Source organism: Mytilus trossulus, chromosome 11, assembly GCF_036588685.1.
Source record: "Mytilus trossulus isolate FHL-02 chromosome 11, PNRI_Mtr1.1.1.hap1, whole genome shotgun sequence".
Lineage (NCBI taxonomy): Eukaryota > Metazoa > Mollusca > Bivalvia > Mytilida > Mytilidae > Mytilus > Mytilus trossulus.
Genome location: NC_086383.1, coordinates 68,178,899 through 68,204,567, shown reverse-complemented (window position 1 = coordinate 68,204,567; position 25,669 = coordinate 68,178,899). Strand labels below are relative to the sequence as shown.

Sequence of the window (25,669 nt, the reverse complement as noted above, 5' to 3'; positions counted from 1 at the left end):
GCCACAGAACCGTGAATACACACATCGTATCAACCAAGTCATAGCAGAGATAGTAAAAGGTCAATAAGAGTACACCAACATATTGTCTTTACAGATTATTGTACTTTACTTTGTTCACCTTATCAGTCCGAAAATATATTAATTAAAAATAAATTTATAACTTTTTGTGTTGTCTACAAAAATAATTCGAATATATAAGTTTAACAAAGAAAATTTATCTCATGAATATGTACAATTGAACGTCTGTGCGTTTGATCTTCTTATTATCGGATGGTTATTTAGATAAAGCGTAAGTCATCGGCGCGCTTACGATTACGTTAAAATATGATTAAAAACCAAGACTTTTAATGATTGTATTTTAAATCCCGGCATGCAAAAACCAGGAGAAAACGTCACGACCTACAGGAAGTAGTTAATATTTTTTCATTAAATATTGAATTTCTCCTTTATTACTGCACATATAGCAATAAAACTTTGTGAATATATATATTATGTCATAATGAACATATTTAAACCATAAGTGAAAAATCGTGAATTTTCCCTTTAAGTTACAAATGCTAAAGAGTATAAATGGTCTTAAAAAGTAATAATAGTACAAGATAAATAGGGTGATAAAATTGTGGAAGGTAGGTTGTATTATGATTCAAAAGGTGAGACAAAAAGACTTCACAGATGACAAAGGAAGTACAGAACATTTTGTGGAAGAGATTTATCAAATCATGGCATAAATCTAGCAACATAAAAACACATATTCAAGTGCTCCATAAATATACTGTAAATAAAGAGAGATGTCTCGCCCTTTTTGAAATTTTGATAATAAAAATGTTGAAATTAAAATAACAGTACAAAGCATGCAAAACATGTTTAACCCCACCACATTTTTGCGCCTGTCCCAAGTCAGGAGCCTCTGGCCTTTGTTAGTCTTGTATTATTTTAATTTTAGTTTCTTGTGTACAATTTGGATATTAGTATGGCGTTCATCATCACTGGACTAGTATATATTTGTTTAGGGGCCAGCTGAAGGACGCCTCTGGGTGCAGGAATTTCTTGCTACATTGAAGACCTGTTGGTGACCTTCTGCTGTTGTTTTTTTTATTTTGTCGGGTTGTTGTCTCTTTGACACATTCCCCATTTCCATTCTCAATTTTATTTTAAAGTCAATGAAATATGACTGACAATACATTACTGAAGTCTCCATGGAAATGAGATGTGTCAATGCTAATACAACTGCAAACTAAATACCATTGACCTATCATAAGTCTTTCCCTTTAAACAAACCAAAACACACACATAAATTTGTAAACTATGTAAAAGTTTTAAAGTCAATGAACCATGATGAAGTGGAGGGGCTATATAATCTCTATGGTAACAAGACTCACAAATATCATAAATTTAAATATCACAGACTTGAACAACTACATACCAATAAATATTGGCATACCCCTTGTCTGGAATTTAGTGTAAATTTAGACATGTTAAGATTTCTACCTGTAATTATGATGCTACTTATATAGCAATGGCTAGACGTTGAATAAACACAATCTTTACACAACACAATCTTTACACAACACCCCTAATGGTTCTCCTTGAACTGATGTAATTACAAAGTAATACATGTAAATTTAACCCCTAATGGTTCTCCTTGAACTGATGTAATAACAAAGTAATACATGTAAACTTAACCCCTAATGGTTCTCCTTGAACTGATGTAATAACAAAGTAACACATGTAAACTTAACACCTAATGGTTCTCCTTGAACTGATGTAATTACAAAGTAATACATGTAAACTTAACCCCTAATGGTTCTCCTTGAGCTGATGTAATAACAAAGTAATACATGTAAACTTAACCCCTTATGGTTCTCCTTGAACTGATGTAATAACAAAGTAATACATGTTAACTTAACCCCTAATGGTTCTCCTTGAACTGATGTAATAACAAAGTAATACATGTAAACTTAACCCCTAATGGTTCTCCTTGAACTGATGTTATAACAAAGTAATACATGTAAACTTAACCCCTAATGGTTCTCCTTGAACTGATGTTATAACAAAGTAATACATGTAAACTTAACCCCTAATGGTTCTCCTTGAACTAATGTAATAACAAAACATGTAAACTTAACCCCTAATGGTTCTCCTTGAACTGATGTAATAACAAAGTCATACATGTAAACTTAACCCCTAATGGTTCTCCTTGAACTGATGTAATAACAAAGTAATACATGTAAACTTAACCCCTAATGGTTCTCCTTGAACTAATGTAATAACAAAGTAATACATGTAAACTTAACCCCTAATGGTTCTCCTTGAACTGATGTAATAACAAAGTAATACATGTAAACTTAACCCCTAATGGTTCTCCTTGAACTGATGTAATAACAAAGTAATACATGTAAACTTAACCCCTAATGGTTCTCCTTGAAATGATGTAATAACAAAGTAATACATGTAAACTTAACCCCAAATGGTTCTCCTTGAGCATGTAAACTTAACCCCTAATGGTTCTCCTTGAACTAATGTAATAACAAAGTAATACATGTAAACTTAACCCCTAATGGTTCTCCTTGAACTAATGTAATAACAAAGTAATACATGTAAACTTAACCCCTAATGGTTCTCCTTGAACTAATGTAATAACAAAGTAATACATGTAAACTTAACCCCTAATGGTTCTCCTTGAAATGATGTAATAACAAAGTAACACATGTAAACTTAACACCTAATGGTTCTCCTTGAACTGATGTAATAACAAAGTAATACATGTTAACTTAACCCCTAATGGTTCTCCTTGAAATGATGTAATAACAAAGTAATACATGTAAACTTAACCCCTAATGGTTCTCCTTGAACTGATTTAATAACAAAGTAACACATGTAAACTTAACACCTAATGGTTCTCCTTGAACTAATGTAATAACAAAGTAATACATGTAAACTTAACCCCTAATGGTTCTCCTTGAACTGATTTAATAACAAAGTAATACATGTAAACTTAAGCAAAAGTTTCAAAGTCAATAGATATATAAAAAAAAAAGAAGATGTGGTATGATTGCCAAAGACAACTCTCCACAAGATACCAAAATGACACAGAAATTAACAACCATGAATGAAATAAAAATATCATAATTGCAATCTGAATAAAAATACGGAACTTCTCAGTCATGTGCCATTTAAGTATTATCAGAAAATGGTATAAGCTAGGGCACTCATAATGCCATTTTTTAAATAAATAAATATATTGTTTGCTATGATGTTAAAATTTATCAAAATAAACTTGATTTGATTGTAACCTCCCCCCTTTTTTATATTTTTTTTTTACCTGCTCTCAGTATCAAAGTCTGATGGTGTATAATGGAGATAATTCTCTTCCATTGGAACCTTCCCCCTTTTTTATATATATTTTTTTTACCTGCTCTCAGTATCAAAGTCTGATGGTTTATAATGGAGATAGTTCTCTTCGTCTCTTATTTCCACTTTCCTTTTCTTTGTACCTGGGTCTTCAGTTGTCTGACATGGCCTCTTTTTACCAATCACAACATTGAAAGCATTCTGTGGAGGAAAAAAATGATGGATATTTTAGATGAGGGGGAAAGACACAACAGCTAACACTAAAATGCAAATGTCAAAGAAAGACAGGAAAAAAACATTAGATAAGAAAAAAAATGATGAATGTGTCCATCTGAGATGATGCCTCTGCTTGTATATAAAGTTATGAAGGGACATAACTCAAGAACAGTAAAAGTGATGCTACAAAAAATTGTATATTTGTACTTGATCTGAGTTTTATAGAAATAAGCATTGAGTATAAGTTTCATAACATTTGGTTGAGGCTAACTTAAGTTAGAAAATGGAGATGAAACTTCTGTAAAGGGGCATAACTCTAGAAATGTAAATGTGATGGCACCCACATTCAAACTTGATCTGCGTTTTGTGGTAATACGCATTGTGTACAAGTTTCATGAAATTAGTTGAGGCTTACTTAAGTAAGACAATGGACACCAATTTTGGGACATACAGACAGATAATAAAGGGTAAAACCTAATGACCAAACAAGTGAAATTGTAAATAATGGAAAATTTGTCACGTAGAATATGTACTTTGATCAACAAGACTGTTTGGTTTATTTTTTTCTGGTTTTTACGCATTTTTTGGTTAATTTTGTCACAAATTGTATGATATATAACAGAACAGGGTTTCAATGTCCCCAGCATTGCACATATTAAATCTTTAACTTTTTAAGTATCTTACAGATATGAAGGTTTGAGAGCAGATGAAATGCAATTTCCAATATAATCAATATTTTCAAGTGGCATAATAACTCTTTAAAAAAATATTTGATCAGCACTTTTTTTTAAAAATTTGTCCATAACATTGCTGATAAAAAACTTTGATATAAATGTGAAAAAAAATCTGGCAAAAACTGTTGGTAGGGGCTAACAATGTGATGTTCCATCAAATTAATATTTTAAGGGGACATAACTCTCTTGACAAGAATCATTACTCACTGTCAAGTCATCCTCGTCTGCTGCATCTTGTTTGTTTACAGTTTCTCTGTATGCTGGAGTTGTCTCCCCTACCAACCTATTGACCTGCTGTTTTATCACTCCTTGATGGTAACCACGCTTCTTCTTCATCACGCCAAATGCTCTTGTTTTAGACGTGGCATTTACTTCAAATATTGTCTGAAATTGATGTTATAACTGTAAATTCTAGTAATACATTATTGATGATTCATTTCATTTTCTCGGGCAACATTTTATGTGGATTTAGGGAAGACAAGAATATGTCCACAGTAAACAGATACCCCACTCACACTATCAGTGGACCGTGAAATTGGGGTAAAAACTCTAATTTGGTATTAAAATTTGAAAGATCATATCATAGAAAACATGTATACTAAGTTTCAAATTCATCAAAAAATACCTTGACCAAAAACTTTAACTCCAAATAGGACAGATGGAGGGGCGGACGAATGGACGCACAAACCAGAAAACATAATGCCTTCTACTATCCTAGGCGGGGCATAAAAATATTTTCCTAGATTTCTATTTCGTTAATTTGCTAAGGTTTGTATAATAAGCATAGGCAATAATTTCTGAATTTATACTACCTTATTAAAAATTATACAACCAACAATCGCACAAATTTATGTTTATATCACATATCACTTCAAGACATTCCTTATGATTAAGAATCATTGTATGCTTCATTGTCTGTCAAAATTTTACCAAACATTGTTACTCTTACTTCTAAATTTTTGTAGCCCTTATTAGCTGTCAAACTGACGAATAGTCATATACTCAATCCAGGGGCGGATCCAGTCATTTTAAAAAGGGGGGGTTCCAGCTACATGCCCCTATTCAAATGATTTGATCGGCCAAAAAAAGGGGAGGGTTCCAACCCCCGGAACCCCCCCCGGATCTGTCAATGCAATCCTATCAATAACGGCTAACTAATAAATGTAAAACTATTGTATTAAACTAACTGTGTTGGCCTTGTATGACTTCAATGCATTTAACAACTGTAATCGTCCATCTTCTTTTATACTGTCAAAATCACCTGAAATAAAACGGAAAAATCATGTAACAGTTCATCTTTAATTTTGTGATTTTAAACATACTGACAGTTATAATAATATAAATATATTTATATTCATTTATTTTCATGGGTACCAATTTTCGTGGATTGCTGAAAAATGTGTCTATGTGATTTCATGGTTACCAATGTCTGCAAACAACATAATAGAACATTTGTAGTTTATTGAACATTTAAATTCTTCAATGCAGCCAAAAAATCCAGCACACATAGAGCTTTAGCTGGCCCCTAAACAAGAATGTACTGTAAATTCAGAAATTATTGCAAGGTTTTTATTATTGCGAATAATGCGACAGAGCTGTAAATGCAATAATTAAAACTAGCATTTTGTAATATTTTAAATGAATAAAGCATGACTTTTCCCAAAATCGTAAAAATTTAAATCGCATTTAAGTTTAAATTGACAAAATCGCAATAATAAATGCACGCAATAATTTCTGAATTTACAGTATACAAATATACCTTTGGTTGGAAAAATAGATGCAACAAGGGGGTAATAACCTTAGGTTTAAAAACGAATACTCTTGGCTAAAAAGAATAAATTATAAAAAGACAAACAACAGACCAAAAACCATTATAAAGTAAACTCTGATCAAAACAAACCTCATCATACAACCATGGTGAACTGAGGTCCTCTGGATGGGAAATATAAATATTACCATATCTGGAGCAAATTCTAATATAACAGCAAGGGTTTATGAAATGGCAACTACTTTATTATAACCCGCACCACTAAATCACACACACACTAATTATATAATAGTTTTTGAAAAACTGGTCATTATTGTGATATATGGACTGCCCACAGGACAGTGGTATTGACTAAGATAGTGATAATGACTGAGCTGAAGGTGAGGTCATTATCGCTGTCAATACCACTGTCCTACGGGCAGTCCATGTATCACGATAATGACCAGTTTTCAAGAACTATTATGTTTATTTCATTGAGAAACCATGTTTTGGAAATTCTCATAAATTCAAAACGCCTCAAGCGAACTCGAGTAGTTGTACGATTTCTATAGCAAAGAGTGAAGACCTGTCGTAGTAATACTGCCATTCATTTTAGTGCAAATTTTCAGTATATAAATTCTTAATTAAGTTCTCTTTAATTTAACAATTAATGAAAAAATATAATAAACAATTCAACAACTTAAATGTAATATAAAAAACAGGAACATGTTTTATAAGAGGTACATCTATCTAAACAGAGAAACCACGCCCCATCGGTCATTAACAGAGAAACCACGCCCCAACAGTCATTATCAAATGGAAACCACGTCCCAATGGTCATTATCAGACGGAAACCACGCCCCACCGGTCATTATCATGTAAAAGTTTGTGAACGACCGGTTTTCTTGTCCGTTTTGTTCTGTTAATGACCGGTGGAATTTATTTCTGAAGATTAATGAATATCATGTGACCCCTTTTTATCCAATAAGAGAAACTTATTCTCAACCGATATGAAATAAAGACAATTACTTTTTGAAGACCAGGTATTCATTATGAGAACAGGAATACTTTGTATGGTTTATATCCTTACCAAAGACTGGATGAACTCCCGGTTTGACCCCAGATTTATTCATCTCTTTATAACGTTTAATTGACTCTGAAGCAGGTGCTTGTCGAGACTTGATATATTTATTCAATGCATTCTCTACCACCTTCTTCATGCTTTCCTGTAAAAAAGAAATAAAGAACTGTAGAAAAATTAGGCAAACTGTACTCAAAGTACAGGTGATAAATTAGATTTAAACGTGTTTTTGGAATTCTAACTAAAAAGGTTTAGAAGACAGGAAGTCTGAAGAACAATAAATTCATGTCTATCTAATCTTTGTTTTTTCCTTTATTTAGACCTTTAATTGTATCAAATCAACGACTTTTATTTCAGCCCCAAAAATTTCAAATAACTCGTGCCTCCTGCAAAATCACACAAAATTGTGTGATACAACTATGAAAATAAAAAGTAACCAGATGCTCCGCAGGGCGTAGCTTTATACGACCGCAGAGGTTGAACCCTGAACAGTTGGGGCAAGTATGGACACAACATTCAAGCTGGATTCAGCTCTTAATTTGGATTGTGATTAAATAGTTGACACAGCATAGGTTTCTGACACAGAATGAATGTGTTCTAATGAACTTAAAATTTTTTTGTTTTCTCTTAGAGCAATTCACTATGCTGTTGAATATTAATCCTCTCAAAAAAATGTTTGAAGAAATTTTCTTTTTATTTATGAAATTTCAAATGAGAAAAATTGAACCCAATTTTTTAATCACATCCCCCTTTCCCTTATTCCAAAACTAATCTCAATTAAAATTTTCTAATGGAGTTTGCAACAATAACTACTCATTTAAATACATCATAAAATATTAAGATGTAAAAAAACTGCTTGTTATCACTGAATGGTAAAGATTATTTAAATTTATCAGTTGGTAGTAAAAAGTGAATATACATTGTATATTGTATATAACAAAGATTTAAGTTGATTCTGGACAAAGAAAGATAACTCCAATTAAAAAAAATTATTGCAATAAGATATTTCTTGCTTACTATTCTGGACAAAGAAAGATAACTCTAATTAAAAAAAAATTGCTATTTCACAATATTGTGAAATTAGATATTTCTTGCCATTGCACAATACTGTGCAATTGAAAAGACTTGCTATTGCACAATACTTAATATAATAATTTTAGATCCTGATTTGGACCAACTTGAAAACTGGGCCCATAATCAAAAATCTAAGTACATGTTTAGATTCAGCATATCAAAGAGGCCCAAGAATTTAATTTTTGTTAAAATCAAACTTAAATCAAACAAAATTTAATTATGGACCCTTTAGACCTTAATGAAGGCCAATTTGAAAACGGGACCAAAAATGAAGAATCTACATACACAGTTAGATTTGGCATATCAAAGAACCCCATTTATTCAATTTTTGATGAAATCAAATAAAGTTTAATTTTGGACCCAGATTTGGACCAACTTGAAAACTGGGCCAATAATCAAGAATCTAAGTACATTTTTAGATTCAACATATCAAAGAACCCAACCGATTCATTTTTTGTCAAAATCAAACTAAGTTTAATTTTGGACCCTTTGGACCTTAATGTAGACCAATTTGAAAACATGACCAAAAGTTAAGAATCTACATACACAGTTAGATTCCGCATATCAAAGAACCCCAATTATTCAATTTTGATGAAATCAAACAAAGTTTAATTTTGGACCCTTTGGGCCCCTTTTTCCTAAACTGTTGGGACCAAAACTCCCAAAATCAATATCAACCTTCCTTTTATGGTCATAAACCTTGTGTTTAAATTTCATAGATTTCTATTAACGTTATGTTGCGAAAACCAAGAAAAATGCTTATTTGGGTCCCTTTTTGGCCCCTAATTCCTAAACTGTTGGGACCTAAACTCCCAAAATCAATACCAATCTTCCTTTAGTGGTCATAAACATTGTGTTTAAATTTCATTGGTTTCTATTTACTTCAACTAAAGTTATTGTGCGAAAACCAAGAATAATGCTTATTTGGGCCCTTTTTTGGCCCCTTATTCCTAAACTGTCAATGAAACCAAAACTCCCAAAATCAATCCCAACCTTTCTTTTGTGGTCATAAACCTTGTGTCAAAATTTCATAGATTTCTATTAACTTAAACTAAAGTTATAGTGCGAAAACCAAGAAAATGCTTATTTGGGCCCTTTTTGGCCCCTATTTCCTTAAACGTTGGGACCAAAACTCCCAAAATCAATACCAACCTTCCTTTTATGGTCATATACCTTGTGTTAAAATTTCATAGATTTCTATTCACTTTTACTAAAGTTAGAGTGCGAAAACTAAAAGTATTCGGACGACGACGACGACGCCAACGTGATAGCAATATACGACGAAATTTTTTTCAAAATTTGCGGTCGTATAAAAACTCTCCACTTAATTACTATAAAAAGAAAGATAACTCTTACTAGTTCTGCCATTTCTGTATGCCAGATTCTTGTTTTTTCTGCCATATCATCAATAACATCTTGAGGTACCAAGCCATAAAAACCATCATCATCTGAAAAAACATATATCATATATATATTTTAATATAGTTTTTAATTTTACATTATATGGTCTAGATAGGTAAATGGGGAGAGTAGAAAAGGTTTATGGAGCAGGACATATATAACCCTACCACATTTTCTGCCAAGATATCAAGCCAAGGGCTGTGTTGTTTGTCACTATTTGTATGTCTGTTATTTTTAAGGAGAAGTCAGGTGTTCATGTGATCCTGTATTTGTGTGATTTTTGTTAATCGTTATACTTAATGAGTATCAAAAGCTAAAACATCTAAAAAGAAAAACTTTTACTTCAGGTTTTCAACAAAATAACATAAATCTACAAATTTACAATAAAAATCATAATCTTTCAATCAGTTTAATTGAAGTCTGGAGCTGGCATGTCAGTTAATTGCTAGTAGTCTGTTGTTATTTATGTATTATTGTCATTTTGTTTATTTTCTTTGGTTACATCTTCTGACATCAGACTCGGACTTCTCTTGAACTGAATTTTAATGTGTGTATTGTTATGCGTTTACTTTTCAACATTGGCTAGAGGTATAGGGAGAGGGTTGAGATCTCATAAACATGTTTAACCCTGCCGCATTTTTGCGCCTGTCCCAAGTCAGGAGCCTCTGGCCATTGTTAGTCTTGTATTATTTTTAATTTTAGTTTATTGTGTATAATTTGGAGTTTGGAGTTAGTATGGCCTTCATTATCACTGAACTAGTATATATTTGTTTATGGGCCAGTTGAAGGATGCCTTTGGGTGTGGGAATTTCTCGCTACATTGAAGAACTTTTGGTGACCTTCTGCTGTTGTCTTTTCTATGGTCGAGTTGTGGTCTCTTTGACATATTTCCCATTTCCACTCTCAATTTTATTATAATTGCACATAAACTGAAATAATGAAAAGGATCAGTACCTGTGACTTTTTTATCTATTGGAACTACTTTCAATGATCTGCCCAAGAATACACAAAGATCCAGTAGATAAGGCATCTCGTCCAATGAAACAAGAGAATAAGCCATACCACTCCTTCCTGCTCTGGCTACTCTACCTGAAAAAACAAACAACAGATACATGTATATTTCATATATGAAAATACACTTATCTATTCAAAAGTTTTAGTAATTTTACAACATCTTTATGATATCTTGCTAGCCAGTATAAAATAAAAAGCAAATAGAAAGTCCAGTTTAAAAATCTTTAATATGTGTGCATCAGTGTTAAGAACATACACAGTTTAAAAAGCTTTAATATTTGTGCATCAGTGTTAAGAACATACAGTCTTTATTTTGTAATTCATTCATTTGATTGTATAGCTCAAATTTTGGGCACCATGATTGATTAATAAAAATATCTATCTATCTACAGTACTGCAGCAAACAGACACTCCATAAATGTATTCACACTGTTTAGCTTACCACTATGACGTTTTGTACAAAATATGTTCTTGCTGAGAAAATTGTGTAAGTGACAAAAGGCTACATTTTAAAGTATACCAAAAGGAAACTCACCCTAGGTTAGGGGAGTGTTGAGCACTCACAACCATGTTTAACCCCACCACATTCTTTATGCACATGTCCCAAGTAAGGAGCCTGTAGTTAAGTGGTCGTCTTTCGTTTGTGTCTCATGTTTATTTTTACATAAACTGTTTTGTTATCAATAAGGCAATTGAAATGTTTCATATGTTTCATGTTGGTGTCTTTCATAGTCGACCACACAGTGTGAGTTTTTCTCATTGTTGAAGGCTGTATGATTGCTTTTAATTGCTTACATCAACTTCATTTAAATTTTAGTGGATAATTGTCTCATTAGCAAATATACCACATATCCCTATGTACAGTGGAAAGTATTACAGACAGTATACACCCCTCCCTTTGGAGAGAGGTAAAACAAGGATATTCAATCTTACCAACTCTATGTACAAAAAGCTTTCCTTTGGCTGGGAAGTTGTAATTTATAACATTGTGCAACAGAGGTATATCTATTCCTCAAGTGGTATGTATGGGACTACTTACCAACTCTATGAACAAAAAGCTTTCCTTTAGCTGGGAAGTTGTAATTTATAACATTGTCCAACAGTGGTATATCTATTCCTCTAGCAGCTATGTCTGTTACTATCATAACTGACGATTTTTTGTTTACAAATTTTCCGACAGCGATTTTACGGGCTGTTTGGTCTAAAGAACTGTAGATATAGGTAGAGTTTATACCTGCTTTCTGAAGTAGCTGTAAAAATATAATGACACAGTATAATTAATAATTTATGGAACTCATACTGTCTTAATGTTTTTATGATTGATTAAATGCCACTTTCATCACTCTTGCCAGTTTTTATTGGTTGAAGAAACCCGATTTCCCTTAAAAAAAAAAACCCATTGACCTTCAGCAGGCTTTCCCAGTTAATAAAGATGGAGACACCTGTCACACATGGTGCTAACTACATACCTCAGTATTGACAGATCACTGTAGAAGAACTACTTAGGCCACTCAGCCACGTAGGCCACAAAGAAAATGTATGGCAATCATTCATGAGAGGTATCAAAACAACACAATGAAAAGGGGCCATAAAACTTTAGATGGAAGTTCAGTTTGTCATTGCTGTTCAAATCATAGTAGAAAATATTATAATCTTTGTACAAATGATTCTTCTTTCATTTTTTTGTTGTGAAAATGTAACTTCATATATACAAATTTTAATTTAGCAAAACTTTTAGGAATTTTGGTCTTCAATGCTTTTCAACTTCGTACTTTATTTGGTCTTATAAAAAAAAAAAATGATTCGAGCGTCACTGATGAGTCTTTTGTAGACAAAAAGTGTGTCTGGATCATACAGATTTTCAATCCTGGTATCTATGATGAGTTTATTAACATACCATGTTAAGATATTCCACATGATGTTTTGTGGCAGCAAATACTACTGTCTGTTCTGATTGGTCAATAATATTCTTCAGTAGATGAATTAAAACTGAAGCCTTGTCATCTTCTCTGCATCCAAAGAATGACATCTGAAATGGAAGTCAGAATTAGTAAAATATTAATTCTTCTAACTTAAAACTGTAAAAACTGATCAGTTTCAATGTTCAGTTGTTTTTTTAAATCAGTTAACAAATTTTCCTGTAGTATATTCTATTATTTTGGATTTTTTTAATCAGTAAAATCACAAAATATAATCAGCATAATGTACAATGTGACAGTAACCAATAATTAACAAAAGACAACTAGAGCGCAGTCCTCCATAATAGGCACGTGCCTATTAAATTTGTCAAGCTCTAAATTGTTTGCATCAATTTTCTGTACAATTTCCTATTGATTTTAAATACTTTTTGAAGTGCTCTGCTTTATACATGTATGTACCTTTAAATTTTCACTGATTTTTGTTTCAACATCCAATCTGATCAAGATCGGGTCATGAAGACCTGCTTTAGCAAACTCCACCAGTAGTTTAGGCAGTGTTGCCGAGAACAACAGGGTCTGCCTAGTTTCAGGAACTCTGTGTAAGATTTCTGTCATCTGTTCCTGAAATCCCATCTCAAACAGCCGATCGGCCTCGTCAAATACAATGTACTCTATAGTCCGTAACTTTAGATTCATCTCTACTAGGACATGGAGCAATCGACCAGGGGTGGCTATTATTCTAAAAAAAGAATAACATTAGTAACTTTGGATTCATCTCTACAAGGACATAGAGCAATCGACCAGGTGTAGCTATTATTCTAAAAATAGAATTATAATATTGGTAATTACTGATTCATTATAAGACTTACATATAGAGGACACACTAAAATGTCTTGACTTTACAATTGCTAAGAATAACATCAAAGTGATCACTATCTAGTTTCAGCTTTAAACTTACAGTTCAAGGAAACAGTCATACAAACAATGAAAGATTTTACATTGTATTAGCATCATCCATGCTGTAATGACAAAACTTGACTAAGACATGTTTAAAATGTTGTCATATGAGAATTTAAAATATTTTAAGTAATAATAGTTAAGTTTATTGTATGATATTTTGCCCTGAAAATGCATTAAATTTGAATTATAAATATCTTATGATTATAAAATCTATCTTTCTTTGAGACAGCTTTAACTTACATGTCAGGGTTTTCATGAAGGGCTGCAAACTGATCATCCATTCTGTAAAATAAAATACATTTCATACTTTAGTCACAACTTTTGAAGGAGCTTGACATATGGTTTAGACACTGGTCTATTATTGAAGACAGTGTGTTGACCTATATAATGTGGGAGGGTAGGAGGGTTCCTGATCCCGAAATCCCGGGCTTAAAAACACGAAATCCTGAGGTCCCAATTTCGAAAAAAAAGAATTCCCGGATCCTGAAAGGGTCAATCCCGAAATCCTGAGCTTAAAAACACCCGATCCTGGAGTCCCAATAAAGATCCTATTCCCCCTCTATAATGTATTTAGTTTTTTGTATGTTGTTGATTTACTGTCAAGTTGATGCATTTTCATTTTAAATTGTCAAGGATAACATTTTTTTCACCTTCAATAGTTCTTTATTTCAAAACTGAGGATTTTATTTTTTAGTCTTTGGGTTGCTGTCTCATTCACCCTCACCCTAGATCTCTATTATTTATATCTCTTTTGTGAGAGGAAAATAAATATATCATTATTAAAAGCTCAATATATTACAGACCAACTTATTTTCATGACTTTGGTGCACAGAAAACTGCAGGAATATAAAATATTAATCATTATCCCCGGCTTAGTATATATCTAGGATTTTTATTGCTTAAAGCACATTGTTACAAAACCCATAGTCCCTGGGTGTTTCTAACCCATATCCTTGGACGTCGCTAACTATTATCCCGGGCTCTTCATGCAAGTTTCCTTAGTTCCATGATTGCTCCTTGTAAAATATTGAATGCTGTAGATTATCCATCATGTTTGTAATTAAATATTTAATTCATTAACGATTTTGTCCTATTATGCCGATCATTTACACTCATTTCATTAAATGCATCACTAGACTGCCACAGTTTTCAAGGAATGGGACTACTGACCTAGCTATGCAAATGACCCAAGTTGATGTCACACCATCTATGACGTAACTCTCACAACATTGAGCGCCAAATTTGACTCAATTCAGTTTCTCTGTCTCCGTATTAAAAACGTCTTATATTTGACTACCAAAGGTAGTACCATACACCAAAGGTAGTACCCTACACCCCGTAAAAAATATATAAAATTTTCAAATTCCAATAAAACTTTTATAGATAATGAAAAAAACGCTGTTTTCACATTTCATATTGTACCGGAATTTCATTAAACTCGCCCAATTCGGACTAAGACCTGGGATAAATTAGTTATCTACGTTCATATCTGTAGATATGGATATCTTAACACCTTTCAGTACCCTGTACACCCTTGGGCTTCGCCTCAAGGTGTACTGGGGTACTTCAGGATGATAAAATATCCATATCTACGGATATGAACGTAGATAACTTATAATATATATAAACTCATTCTGTTCTAAAATCTTTTCCCGTTTCTAGCCTAAGGACCAATATTTCAACATTTTTCTTGTGTGTCTATACAAAATTTTGCAATAACTTTAGTACAAGTCCAATTCTTTTTAACTCATATCCGGCATTGGACTAATGACTAATTGTAAACGTGAATCGTAACTTAAATAAATACATATAGAAAGTAAAAAATACCTGTCTCCTCCTAAGATAACTGCTGCTTTAAGTCCAGTAAACTTGAATCTTAACTTATATATATACATCTAGAAAGTAAAAAATACCTGTCTCCTCCTAAGATAACTGCTGCTTTAAGTCCAGTAAACGTGAATCGTAACTTAAATAAATACATATAGAAAGTAAAAAATACCTGTCTCCTCCTAAGATAACTGCTGCTTTAAGTCCAGTAAACTTGAATCTTAACTTATATATATACATCTAGAAAGTAAAAAATACCTGTCTCCTCCTAAGATAACTGCTGCTTTAAGTCCAGTAAACGTGAATCGTAACTTAAATAAATACATATAGAAAGTAAAAAATACCTGTCTCCTCCTAAGATAACTGCTGCTTTAAGTCCAGTAAACTTGAACCTTAACTTATATATATACATCTAGAAAGTAAGAAAATACCTGTCTCCTCCTAAGATAACTGCTGCTTTAAGTCCAGTAAACTTGAATCTTAACTTATATATATATATACATATAGAAAGTAAAAAATACCTGTCTCCTCCTAAGATAACTGCTGCTTTAAGTCCAGTAAACTTGAACCTTAACTTATATATATACATATAGAAAGTAAGAAAATACCTGTCTCCTCCTAAGATAACTGCTGCTTTAAGTCCAGTAAACGTGAATCGTAACTTAAATAAATACATATAGAAAGTAAAAAATACCTGTCTCCTCCTAAGATAACTGCTGCTTTAAGTCCAGTAAACTTGAACCTTAACTTATATATATACATCTAGAAAGTAAGAAAATACCTGTCTCCTCCTAAGATAACTGCTGCTTTAAGTCCAGTAAACTTGAACCTTAACTTATATATATACATATAGAAAGTAAGAAAATACCTGTCTCCTCCTAAGATAACTGCTGCTTTAAGTCCAGTAAACTTGAATCTTAACTCATATATATATATACATATAGAAAGTAAAAAATACCTGTCTCCTCCTAAGATAACTGCTGCTTTAAGTCCAGTAAACTTGAACCTTAACTTATATATATACATCTAGAAAGTAAGAAAATACCTGTCTCCTCCTAAGATAACTGCTGCTTTAAGTCCAGTAAACTTGAATCTTAACTTATATATATACATCTAGAAAGTAAGAAAATACCTGTCTCCTCCTAAGATAACTGCTGCTTTAAGTCCAGTAAACTTGAACCTTAACTTATATATATACATATAGAAAGTAAGAAAATACCTGTCTCCTCCTAAGATAACGGCTGCTTTAAGTCCAGTAAACATGAACCTTAACTTATATAAATACATATAGAAAGTAAGAAAATACCTGTCTCCTCCTAAGATAACGGCTGCTTTAAGTCCAGTAAACATGAACCTTAACTTATATATATACATATAGAAAGTAAGAAAATACCTGTCCCCTCCTAAGATAACTGCTGCTTTAAGTCCAGTAAACTTGAATCTTAACTTATATATATATACATATAGAAAGTAAAAAATACCTGTCTCCTCCTAAGATAACTGCTGCTTTAAGTCCAGTAAACTTTCCAAGCTGAAATAACAAGACATTTTATATTATCTTTGTTTCATCTTATTGAATGATTAAGGTTGAACACTTTTGCTTTGTGAAAATAAAATATATCAATGTGTTGTAATATGTTTTGTGAAAGTTAAGGTTTTCATTTTCATTGTTTTTAGGGAAAAGTAATTTACTTAGCAGTTCTTCATAGAAAAATAGAATGAAATTCCAATTGTTTAATTTTTCAAAAATAATCACAGTTGTTGTCCCATTGGATTCTCAATCCTCCATTTTATTCATATTTTACATTTTAAGCTCAGAATGTGCTACAATGCAGGATTTTCTAAAAAGGACAAAAATTAAATTTAAATTGTTTAGTGTTGCCTACCAGAAAAGTTTTATGACACAAATCCTTTAAACCTTTATAAACAAGATTTTTTCCTACTTTTACATTGTTTCCCTGTCTGAAACTAAGAAAAATGTAACTTATATTGCTGGCCAAAAAATAAAATCCCCAGCTACCCTCCTAACTAAATACCCGTAAAAATAAAGGCCACAAAGGTCCTTCCACCTCCTCTAATTACCTTCTAACATATATTTGTAGTAACACTTTTTACAATAATACCTCTTTTGTAAATTTCAGTGTCTGTAATGCGAGCTCTCTGGTGGGAGACAGGATCAAAGCTCTAGCTCCAGTCTTTGCTGAATGTATCTTTAACTTCTCAAACATTGGCAGAAGGAATGCTGCCGTCTTTCCACTTCCTGTCCTCGCCATAGCAACAACGTCCTTACCTTCTATCAACAAAGGTATGGTCTAGAAGACAAAACATAATCAGTGTAACCTCTATTACTGTGGATTCATTTATTTTTTGTATGTACCTATTTCAGTGGATTGAGGAAAATTTACATGGATATTTGAGTTCCTGGTTTTCCAAAAAGTCTGCATTTAGTCATACAGCAAATTTGTGGTTTCCCTGTACCCATGAAATCCACGATAGTTGGTATTCAATGAATAATAATGAATCCACAGAAAATCATTATTTCAGCAAGCTAAGAGTTTTAGAGTTTCTGGTGATGATAATGGTAAGGAAAATATTGAATTTGAACTAATGCATAACAGAAACTAAAATGAGTCTTCTGTTGTTGTCTCTTTGACACATTCCCCATTTCCATTCTCAATTTTATTCTGTGCACAGTCTTTGAACATGTTGAAATATTTTATGAATCCATATCATGCAATCAACATTTATGTTTTGACATGACTTTTATACGTCCAGATCATTCATGAAATTTTGGCAGAACTTTAATCAATGCATTCAGTCTTTCTGTGTTGCATTAGAAAACATTCTTTTTTTCACAATCTATTATTACATCCATCATGTTTTTCCCTTTTAACTTGAGTTGTGGTTGATTAACATTTTTGTTTATTGCCTAAAGCATGAGTCAGGCAGTTAAATTTCTCTCTTGAAATGTTTCAATTTTTCATCAAGCCTTTAACACATACTTACTGTACAGGTTCTTCTCATTGTTAAAGGCCATGCCATGACCTTTTGTTGTTACATGTATCACCTTATTTGGATAATTATTTCATTAATATTCATATCTCATCAATATTCATACCATATCTACATATTTTTGTATACATTAACTTCAATAAATTACCTTTCTTTGAATAGGAGTAGGTATCTTGTAGCCTTTCCGTGATATCCCTTTATATACTGAATGAGATAATCCTGAAAATAACAATTATAATCTAAAATTAAATGACAATTTGAAATGACAATGATCATCATGATGTGAACTAAATAATTACAAGGTCTATTTGAAAATTTTAATATGAAATAAAAGAGGGACGAAAGATTCCAAAGGGACAGTCAAACTCGTAAATCTAAAACAAACTGACAACGCCATGGCTAAAAATGAAAAAGACAAATAACAGTGAAGTTTGAAAATACAAATGAAAATTTGCAAAGAAACATTGATTATTCAATAAAAAACACTGATAATTTTAACATCAATATGAATATTTGAAAGAATAAAAACCCCATAAATAGGAATCCATTAAGAGTTATCACCAATAGAATAAATTTCAAAAATAAAATAAGATGTTGAATGATTACCAATGAGACAACTCTCCACAAGGTCTTATACCCATACATGTACATGCCATAGACTGAAATCCTTCAAGCTTCTGATCTCTTTTTAGCTTATAACAACTGACCCATGGACTGAAAACTTCTGGATGTCTTTTTAACTTACAAATACCTACCCATGGACTGAAAACTTCTGGATGTCTTTTTAGCTTACAAATACCTACCCATGGACTGAAAACTTCTGGATGTCTTTTTAGCTTACAAATACCTACCCATGGACTGAAAACTTCTGGATGTCTTTTTAGCTTACAAATACCTACCCATGGACTGAAAACTTCTGGATGTCTTTTTAGCTTACAAATACCTACCCATGGACTGAAAACCTCTGGATGTCTTTTTAGCTTACAAATACCTACCCATGGACTGAAAACTTCTGGTTGTCTTTTTAGCTTATAACAACTTCCCCATAGACTGAAATCCTCTCGATGTCTTTTTAGCTTATAACAACTGACCCATGGACTGAAATCCTCTCGATGTCTTTTTAGCTTATAACAACTGACCCATGGACTGAAATCCTCTCGATGTCTTTTTAGCTTATAACAACTTCCCCATAGGCTACCCATAGACTGAAACCTCCCCTTTTTAGCCTACATTTTACTGACCATAGACTGAAACCTCCTCTTTTTAGCCTACAGTACATGTTACTGACCATAGACTGAAATCCTCCGGATGTTTTATTAGCTTTCATATTACTTACCCATAGACTGAAATCCTCCGGATGTTTTTTTCTTTCTGTTATGCTGAGTAAGAAGTTTCCTTGTATCTTTAGCCTCTTGATCAGAATTTTCACCATCAGATGGATTGTTGGACTGCTCTGAAGCTTTCTGATAAAGAAAAAATATCAAAATCTTTCATGCGGTTTTCAGGTTTTAAATGAAAATCTACCGTTCAGTTGATTTATTTTTGATATTAAAGTTATTGATTTGAGGTGGCTGAATTACAAAATATACATTATTTGGACATTTCTTTGACAACACTTTAAAGAATGTATCATATAAAATTGAAAATGGGAATGGCAAATATGTCAAAGAGACAACAACCTGATCATAGAAAAAACAACAACAGAAGGTCACCAACAGGTCTTCAATGTAGCGAGAAATTCCCGCACCCGGAGGCGTCCTTCAGCTGGCCCCTAAACCAATATATACTAGTTCTGTGATAATGATTGCCATATAGATATAGGAAGATGTGGTGTGAGTGCCAATGAGACAACTCTCCATCCAAGTAGCAATTTAACAAGTAAACCATTATAGGTTAAAGTACGGCCTTCAACACAGAGCCTTGGCTCACACCGAAACAACAAGCTATAAAGGGCCCCAAAATTACTAGTGTAAAACCATTCAAACGGGAAAACCAACGGCCTAATCTATATAAACAAAACGAGAAACACGTATATATTACATAAACAAACGACATCTACTGTACATCAGATTCCTGACTTAGGACAGGTGCAAACATTTGCAGCGGGATTAAACGTTTTAATGGATCCAAACCTTCTCCCTTTTTCTGAAACAATAGCATAACATCACAACAAAGAAAAACACATGATAAAATATCAATTGGCAGACATAACTCAATCAAAAAACGTATGATTACACAATGAACGAATAAATTTGATCTGCGATATATCTGAATACAAATGCACAGTTAATTAAATATTAGAGACAAACATTCATGACCAACAAGCTAACAAACAAATTAAAACAAAGCTATGGCAGGACATCACTGAAAAATATTTAACCAATATGCATACATGTCATGCATGTAGCTTAAACTCCGTTTCTTTGAAGGCAGGGCTATGTGGCAAAACCACCAACCTCCAAACATGCCCCACGCCAGAAACTATCAATGTTTTGCAAATGCAGTATAATGATTTTTTTTAATGAATCGATGATGATGAAGTGTTTAATGACCTTAAGTGGGTTTACAGCCCTTTGGTTCTGTTTACTGTCTTCACAACAGCTGCTTCCGGGCCAAATTGGTAGCCAGCTAACCATGATGATGGAGAACTGGTCTATGAATTTAGAACATAGTAATAACGATAACAGGAAGCATAATCAGGACCAAAGTTGTGAGACAGTGAAATGGCAGTCCATTATCTTACACCCAGGATAAAGCCCTCAGACATCAGTCTGCATAACACTCCCCTATCTATAATCATGATAATGGGTTTTGAAGTGTATTTGCTGACGCAGGTTTTCACATTAAAAAGTTGTAGACTGAACAGCGCTGGATTGGTTTCTGTCATTGAAAGTAGTAAGTCCATCTACCAGTAAATCCTCATCATATATAGCGAGTAACTGAGAACTGACCCAGCACGGCTGTTCAGCTGTAATGACTGAGATGTTACTGGAGTTGAATTGATGGGTCACTGTGAAAACTGTCCCAATAATAGAAAATAAAGAGTGGTAGGTAGATGAAACTTAAATAAATGAAGAGATAAATGAAAAATAAAGAAATAATGGCCCGATTCACAATTGTCTATGCCATATGATATTATGGATCCAAGACCATCTATCGTCACCAAAAGCTACAATGCAGAGCATCCTTCTTGGATAAGCAAATATGTTCACTTTTTCTTTTTAAATGGGACGAGCTGTAACGTCCCATGGCCCAAACTTGTAAATCAAATGTTGCACGTCGGGGTAAAGTAGGACTATCTTAGTATTGATATACATGATATAAATTATAATTACCCTGATGGACTTTTCTAAACTTAAACATGTTGAATCGACTACTTCAAAATCAGAGTCATCGTCATCTTTATTTCTATTCCACTTCTTCTCTCTCATTCGTTTGACTTTGTTTTCGTTTGCAATAGCAGCACGAGATTTTCCCTTACTCTCATTATTTTGGCTTTTATCATGTTTATCATATTTATTGTCTTTTGAATTGTTTTTAGTCTTTTTTCCGTCAAATTTGTTAAACTTTGAGTTGCTGTTATTTTTGGGTTTAGATTTATTTTGTTTCGCAAAGTGCTTAGATTTCTTTTTTGATGTCTTCATCTTATTTTTCGTTCTTTTTTCAGTTCAACGTGCATGTGGTGATGGGCGCAGACATTTATGTGAGTTTGTTGTTGAAATATTTTCGTATAAATAAAAGGACAACGGATAAAAGTTATAATTTCAATAATTGTAGATAAATAATATTGTTAAATATTTCAGTGGATGAATTTTAATCCAGAGCACAAATCATATCTGGAATTGAATACATTGATTGTTTCGTATCAAGGGAAGCAACTGCTGTTGGATAAAATTACAGTAAAACGCTTTTCTTGGAATTAACAACTTTGATCTTTTATTTATCTAGTATGTTTGAAACATGTCTATATGATCATACATTAATTAAAGCAGCAACATTAATATTTCTGTCATATCCCACTCAAGTCACATAACACTCTGTCACCCTGTAGATCTCCGAGGAAAGATCTGTTGATGAACCTAAACTTTTGAATCAAATGATATAATAACAATGCATTGTTTAAAAACAATTTGTTAATTGATTTGGAAACATGCATAGGTATTCTATTTCTATGCATTTTTAATTTCGGTTTGTACTGTATATTCTGTTTTTTAAGGGTTAAGCAACCCCCCTTTATCATGTTTATATTTTTTTCTATCATACTTTATCAGGTTTATGCTTGCTTATATATTCTTGTTTTAATCTTATGAAATTACATGAATAATATAATTTTTATTTGTGGGTCAGTCAAATAAAAGAAAAGACAACCAAACTCATGGAAAATTATGATCGCACAAAAGCCATAATGTATATCTGTCCCTACTTGTCACTTAGTTAAAATTAGTCGACTTAATCAGCCCGATTAATTAAGTCTACTTGTCAGATAATAGAATTAACATATTTGGTAGAAAATAAAAACTTTTATAGCGTTTTTGCCCATTTCACGACATGTATTAAACAATTGTTAAAAGCAGTCTTATACCATGTATACCATATCTTCTTTTTTATATTATATATTGATACCTACATGTACATGTATCTGAAGCAATTACATTGTATATGAAGCAATAAACTTAAATAAGACAGAGCTCATTCTCTACTGGACTATTTCCAAGTTAAACATTTAAAGTACTTACTTAAACATGTTAAATATTTAGTCAAACTTGGGCATCATTATTTTCTTTTGCCATCCTACATGTCCTAACTGATCAGTTCAAAGTAACCACAAACCAATTAATCAATCTTTTTCTGGACTTAACACAAATCTAGGAAAGTGAATTGAATAAGTAAGAATTTGAAAGTCATCTATTCATTCTATTTGACATGTTAGATACCGACAAATTGAAATGAATTGTGGTTCGGTATGTTTATGGATTGACATGTTTTTTTTGTATTGAATTTTTTGATAATACATTTTTGGAATGAATTATTAGTTTCAGAAAGATAACAAAAAAAAAGTGCATTGAAAATAAATCTAGTATTCATACAATGTAATATCAAATGAATAATGATTAAGTTCAAAATTGTTTTCTTACAATTTCATGTTCTTTTAGTTCAATTGAAAAAAAAAAAATTATTTATCCTCCCCAAATAACTCCTTAAAAAATGAATATTTCAGACATTTTTTGTCAGAGCTACTTTTTACTTATAAGTAGAACAATTTTTATCTTGTTATTATTAATACTAAAAAGAACGTAGTACAAAAAAGTGTAGCCATATGATGATACATAATATGCACCCTTTCCGAATTTTATCCCATGTTTAAAATCTGCATACTATATTTAGACACCAAAAGACTGTATAAGTTTTAATATGTTATATAAATCAAACATGAGAATTTGAGAAAAAAATCAGTTAACATTAATTTAACAGCTAATATATATATCTTAAAGTATTAGAAAAATTCTAGTTTTGTAGTTTTGATTTGTTGATTATGGCCCCAGCTGACCCTCTGAAAAACTCTTTGTATAATTGAGAAATAAGGAAAACAGTAGATGATACTTATTCTGTGTCTTTCTTCATCCCTAATCTTATTATCTTGATAATGACTATTGTCCATGACTATTGGCATTGCCCATTTTGATAGTTTTAAAACAGCATTTTCTTAAATTTTGTAAAATGATTGCTTTATTTTGATCTAGGCTAACATGCAAATGACATGATTGTCTTCTTACAAATGTCTTCTATATTTTCCAGGTATAAAATGGACCTTTTAGAAAAGAGTATTTAATCATGAGCTACAAGAATAAGAAAAAGCTTGGACCACCTCCTCGATGGATTGACTGTCCCCGTAAAGGTCAACTTATTGGTAGGATTTATCTACTTAAATTATAAATGAATATCTGGTGAACGTAAAATAAGTTTATAATTTACCTTACCTGGGATTTGTATTTTTAACATGATTAAAGAACAGAAATGTTTGAAGGGTTCTCTGGATTTGCAATCGGGAATGAAACCAAATAGAATACATCTGTGTTTTTGAAATGAAAATGTTGACCTTGGTTATTACATGTATGTGTCTGGGTTGCTGCCTCATTAATGATACCCAACATCTTCTTATATTCATTAGTTAAAATTTATTGTTTCAGTTGTATTGTATTTGTAAGCATGAATAGATATATCAAATAAATAAAAACAAAATGTTGTGAAAATAAAATTTGTTATTAAGACAGGCAAAGAAACAAATAGATTGAATGAATACCAACAATGTACAAAACAAATGTAGAAGCAATCTGTGATACTGTAAATTCAGAAATTTTTGCATGCATTTATCATTTTTATTATTGAGATTTTTTAAGAATGGGGAAAAATGTGAGACTGATAATTGCAATTTCATGAAAATCTGCATAAAGAAAAATGTATGAGATATTAGAATGTGAGTGTTAAAGAATGCTATACTCAACCAGTCACACTATTAATAAGAACGTCAAAATTATCTCTGAATTTACAATAATATGAGTTTATAAAAAATCGGTTTAAAGATAAAACAGAATAATTAATGTTTTTGAGCAATTGATCTATTTCAGATTACTTAAATCAATTTTTACTTTCAAATATTATATATATATATATTAATATTGTCCCTCTTAGAACATATATTGCACTCACAAGCTCATGCAATATGAAATTCTACTCTGGACAATATTCCCCAATATTCATGCAATAACCCTATATTATTGCTATTAATAAACAGCACTTTATTGTGTGTATATTTTTCAGATAAGAAATTTTTACCATTTAAGACCCCACTTGACAAAAGTTATGAAGATTTCTGACAGAGTACTTATTATTGCTATTTTATTGTGTGTATATTTTTCAGATAAGAAATTTTTACCATTTAAGACCCCACTTGACAAAAGTTATGAAGATTTCTGACAGAGTACTTATTATTGCTATTTTATTGTGTGTATATTTTTCAGATAAGAAATTTTTACCATTTAAGACCCCACTTGACAAAAGTTATGAAGATTTCTGACAGAGTACTTATTAATGCTATTTTATTGTGTGTATATTTTTCAGATAAGAAATTTTTACCATTTAAGACCCCACTTGACAAAAGTTATGAAGACCAGATTCCTGAATACAGTTGTTTTACATTGGACCTCTTGTTTAATTCACTTAAATCCATGAAGGTTTGTGTTTTACATTGGACCTCTTGTTTAATTCACTTAAATCCATGAAGGTTTGTTATTGCTGTTACAAAATATCAAAAATAATTATAAATTAAGGAATG

The 25,669-nt window shown here is 32.0% G+C and overlaps 2 protein-coding genes across 6 annotated transcripts in view; one reads left to right on the top strand and one right to left on the bottom strand.

Annotated features, from left to right (window-relative positions):
• LOC134691465 (ATP-dependent RNA helicase DDX54-like) overlaps nucleotides 1-22,042 on the bottom strand; it is a 44,083-nt gene extending 22,041 nt beyond the window's left edge. Inside the window, exons 1-15 of the mRNA XM_063552010.1 lie at nucleotides 21,672-22,042; nucleotides 19,673-19,799; nucleotides 18,485-18,555; nucleotides 17,448-17,636; nucleotides 16,806-16,855; nucleotides 13,738-13,779; nucleotides 12,997-13,276; nucleotides 12,516-12,647; nucleotides 11,658-11,868; nucleotides 10,559-10,693; nucleotides 9,560-9,651; nucleotides 7,139-7,274; nucleotides 5,489-5,562; nucleotides 4,509-4,685; nucleotides 3,413-3,552 (exon numbers count right to left, since the gene is read on the bottom strand). Of these exons, the coding sequence (XP_063408080.1) occupies nucleotides 3,413-3,552; nucleotides 4,509-4,685; nucleotides 5,489-5,562; nucleotides 7,139-7,274; nucleotides 9,560-9,651; nucleotides 10,559-10,693; nucleotides 11,658-11,868; nucleotides 12,516-12,647; nucleotides 12,997-13,276; nucleotides 13,738-13,779; nucleotides 16,806-16,855; nucleotides 17,448-17,636; nucleotides 18,485-18,555; nucleotides 19,673-19,799; nucleotides 21,672-21,980 (2,165 nt within the window). The 5' untranslated portion in view covers nucleotides 21,981-22,042. The remainder of the gene's footprint in view (nucleotides 1-3,412; nucleotides 3,553-4,508; nucleotides 4,686-5,488; nucleotides 5,563-7,138; nucleotides 7,275-9,559; nucleotides 9,652-10,558; nucleotides 10,694-11,657; nucleotides 11,869-12,515; nucleotides 12,648-12,996; nucleotides 13,277-13,737; nucleotides 13,780-16,805; nucleotides 16,856-17,447; nucleotides 17,637-18,484; nucleotides 18,556-19,672; nucleotides 19,800-21,671) is intronic.
• Nucleotides 22,043-22,191: 149 nt separating this feature from the next.
• The window catches only part of LOC134691464 (mRNA-capping enzyme-like), a 43,651-nt gene continuing 40,173 nt past the window's right edge, over nucleotides 22,192-25,669 (top strand). For 4 of the 5 annotated variants that reach the window (XM_063552005.1, XM_063552006.1, XM_063552007.1 and 1 more), the window contains exons 1-3: nucleotides 22,192-22,283; nucleotides 24,133-24,244; nucleotides 25,456-25,568. In XM_063552005.1, the coding sequence (XP_063408075.1) occupies nucleotides 24,169-24,244; nucleotides 25,456-25,568 (189 nt within the window). In that variant the 5' untranslated portion in view covers nucleotides 22,192-22,283; nucleotides 24,133-24,168. The other variant, XM_063552008.1, reaches the window with a different exon arrangement.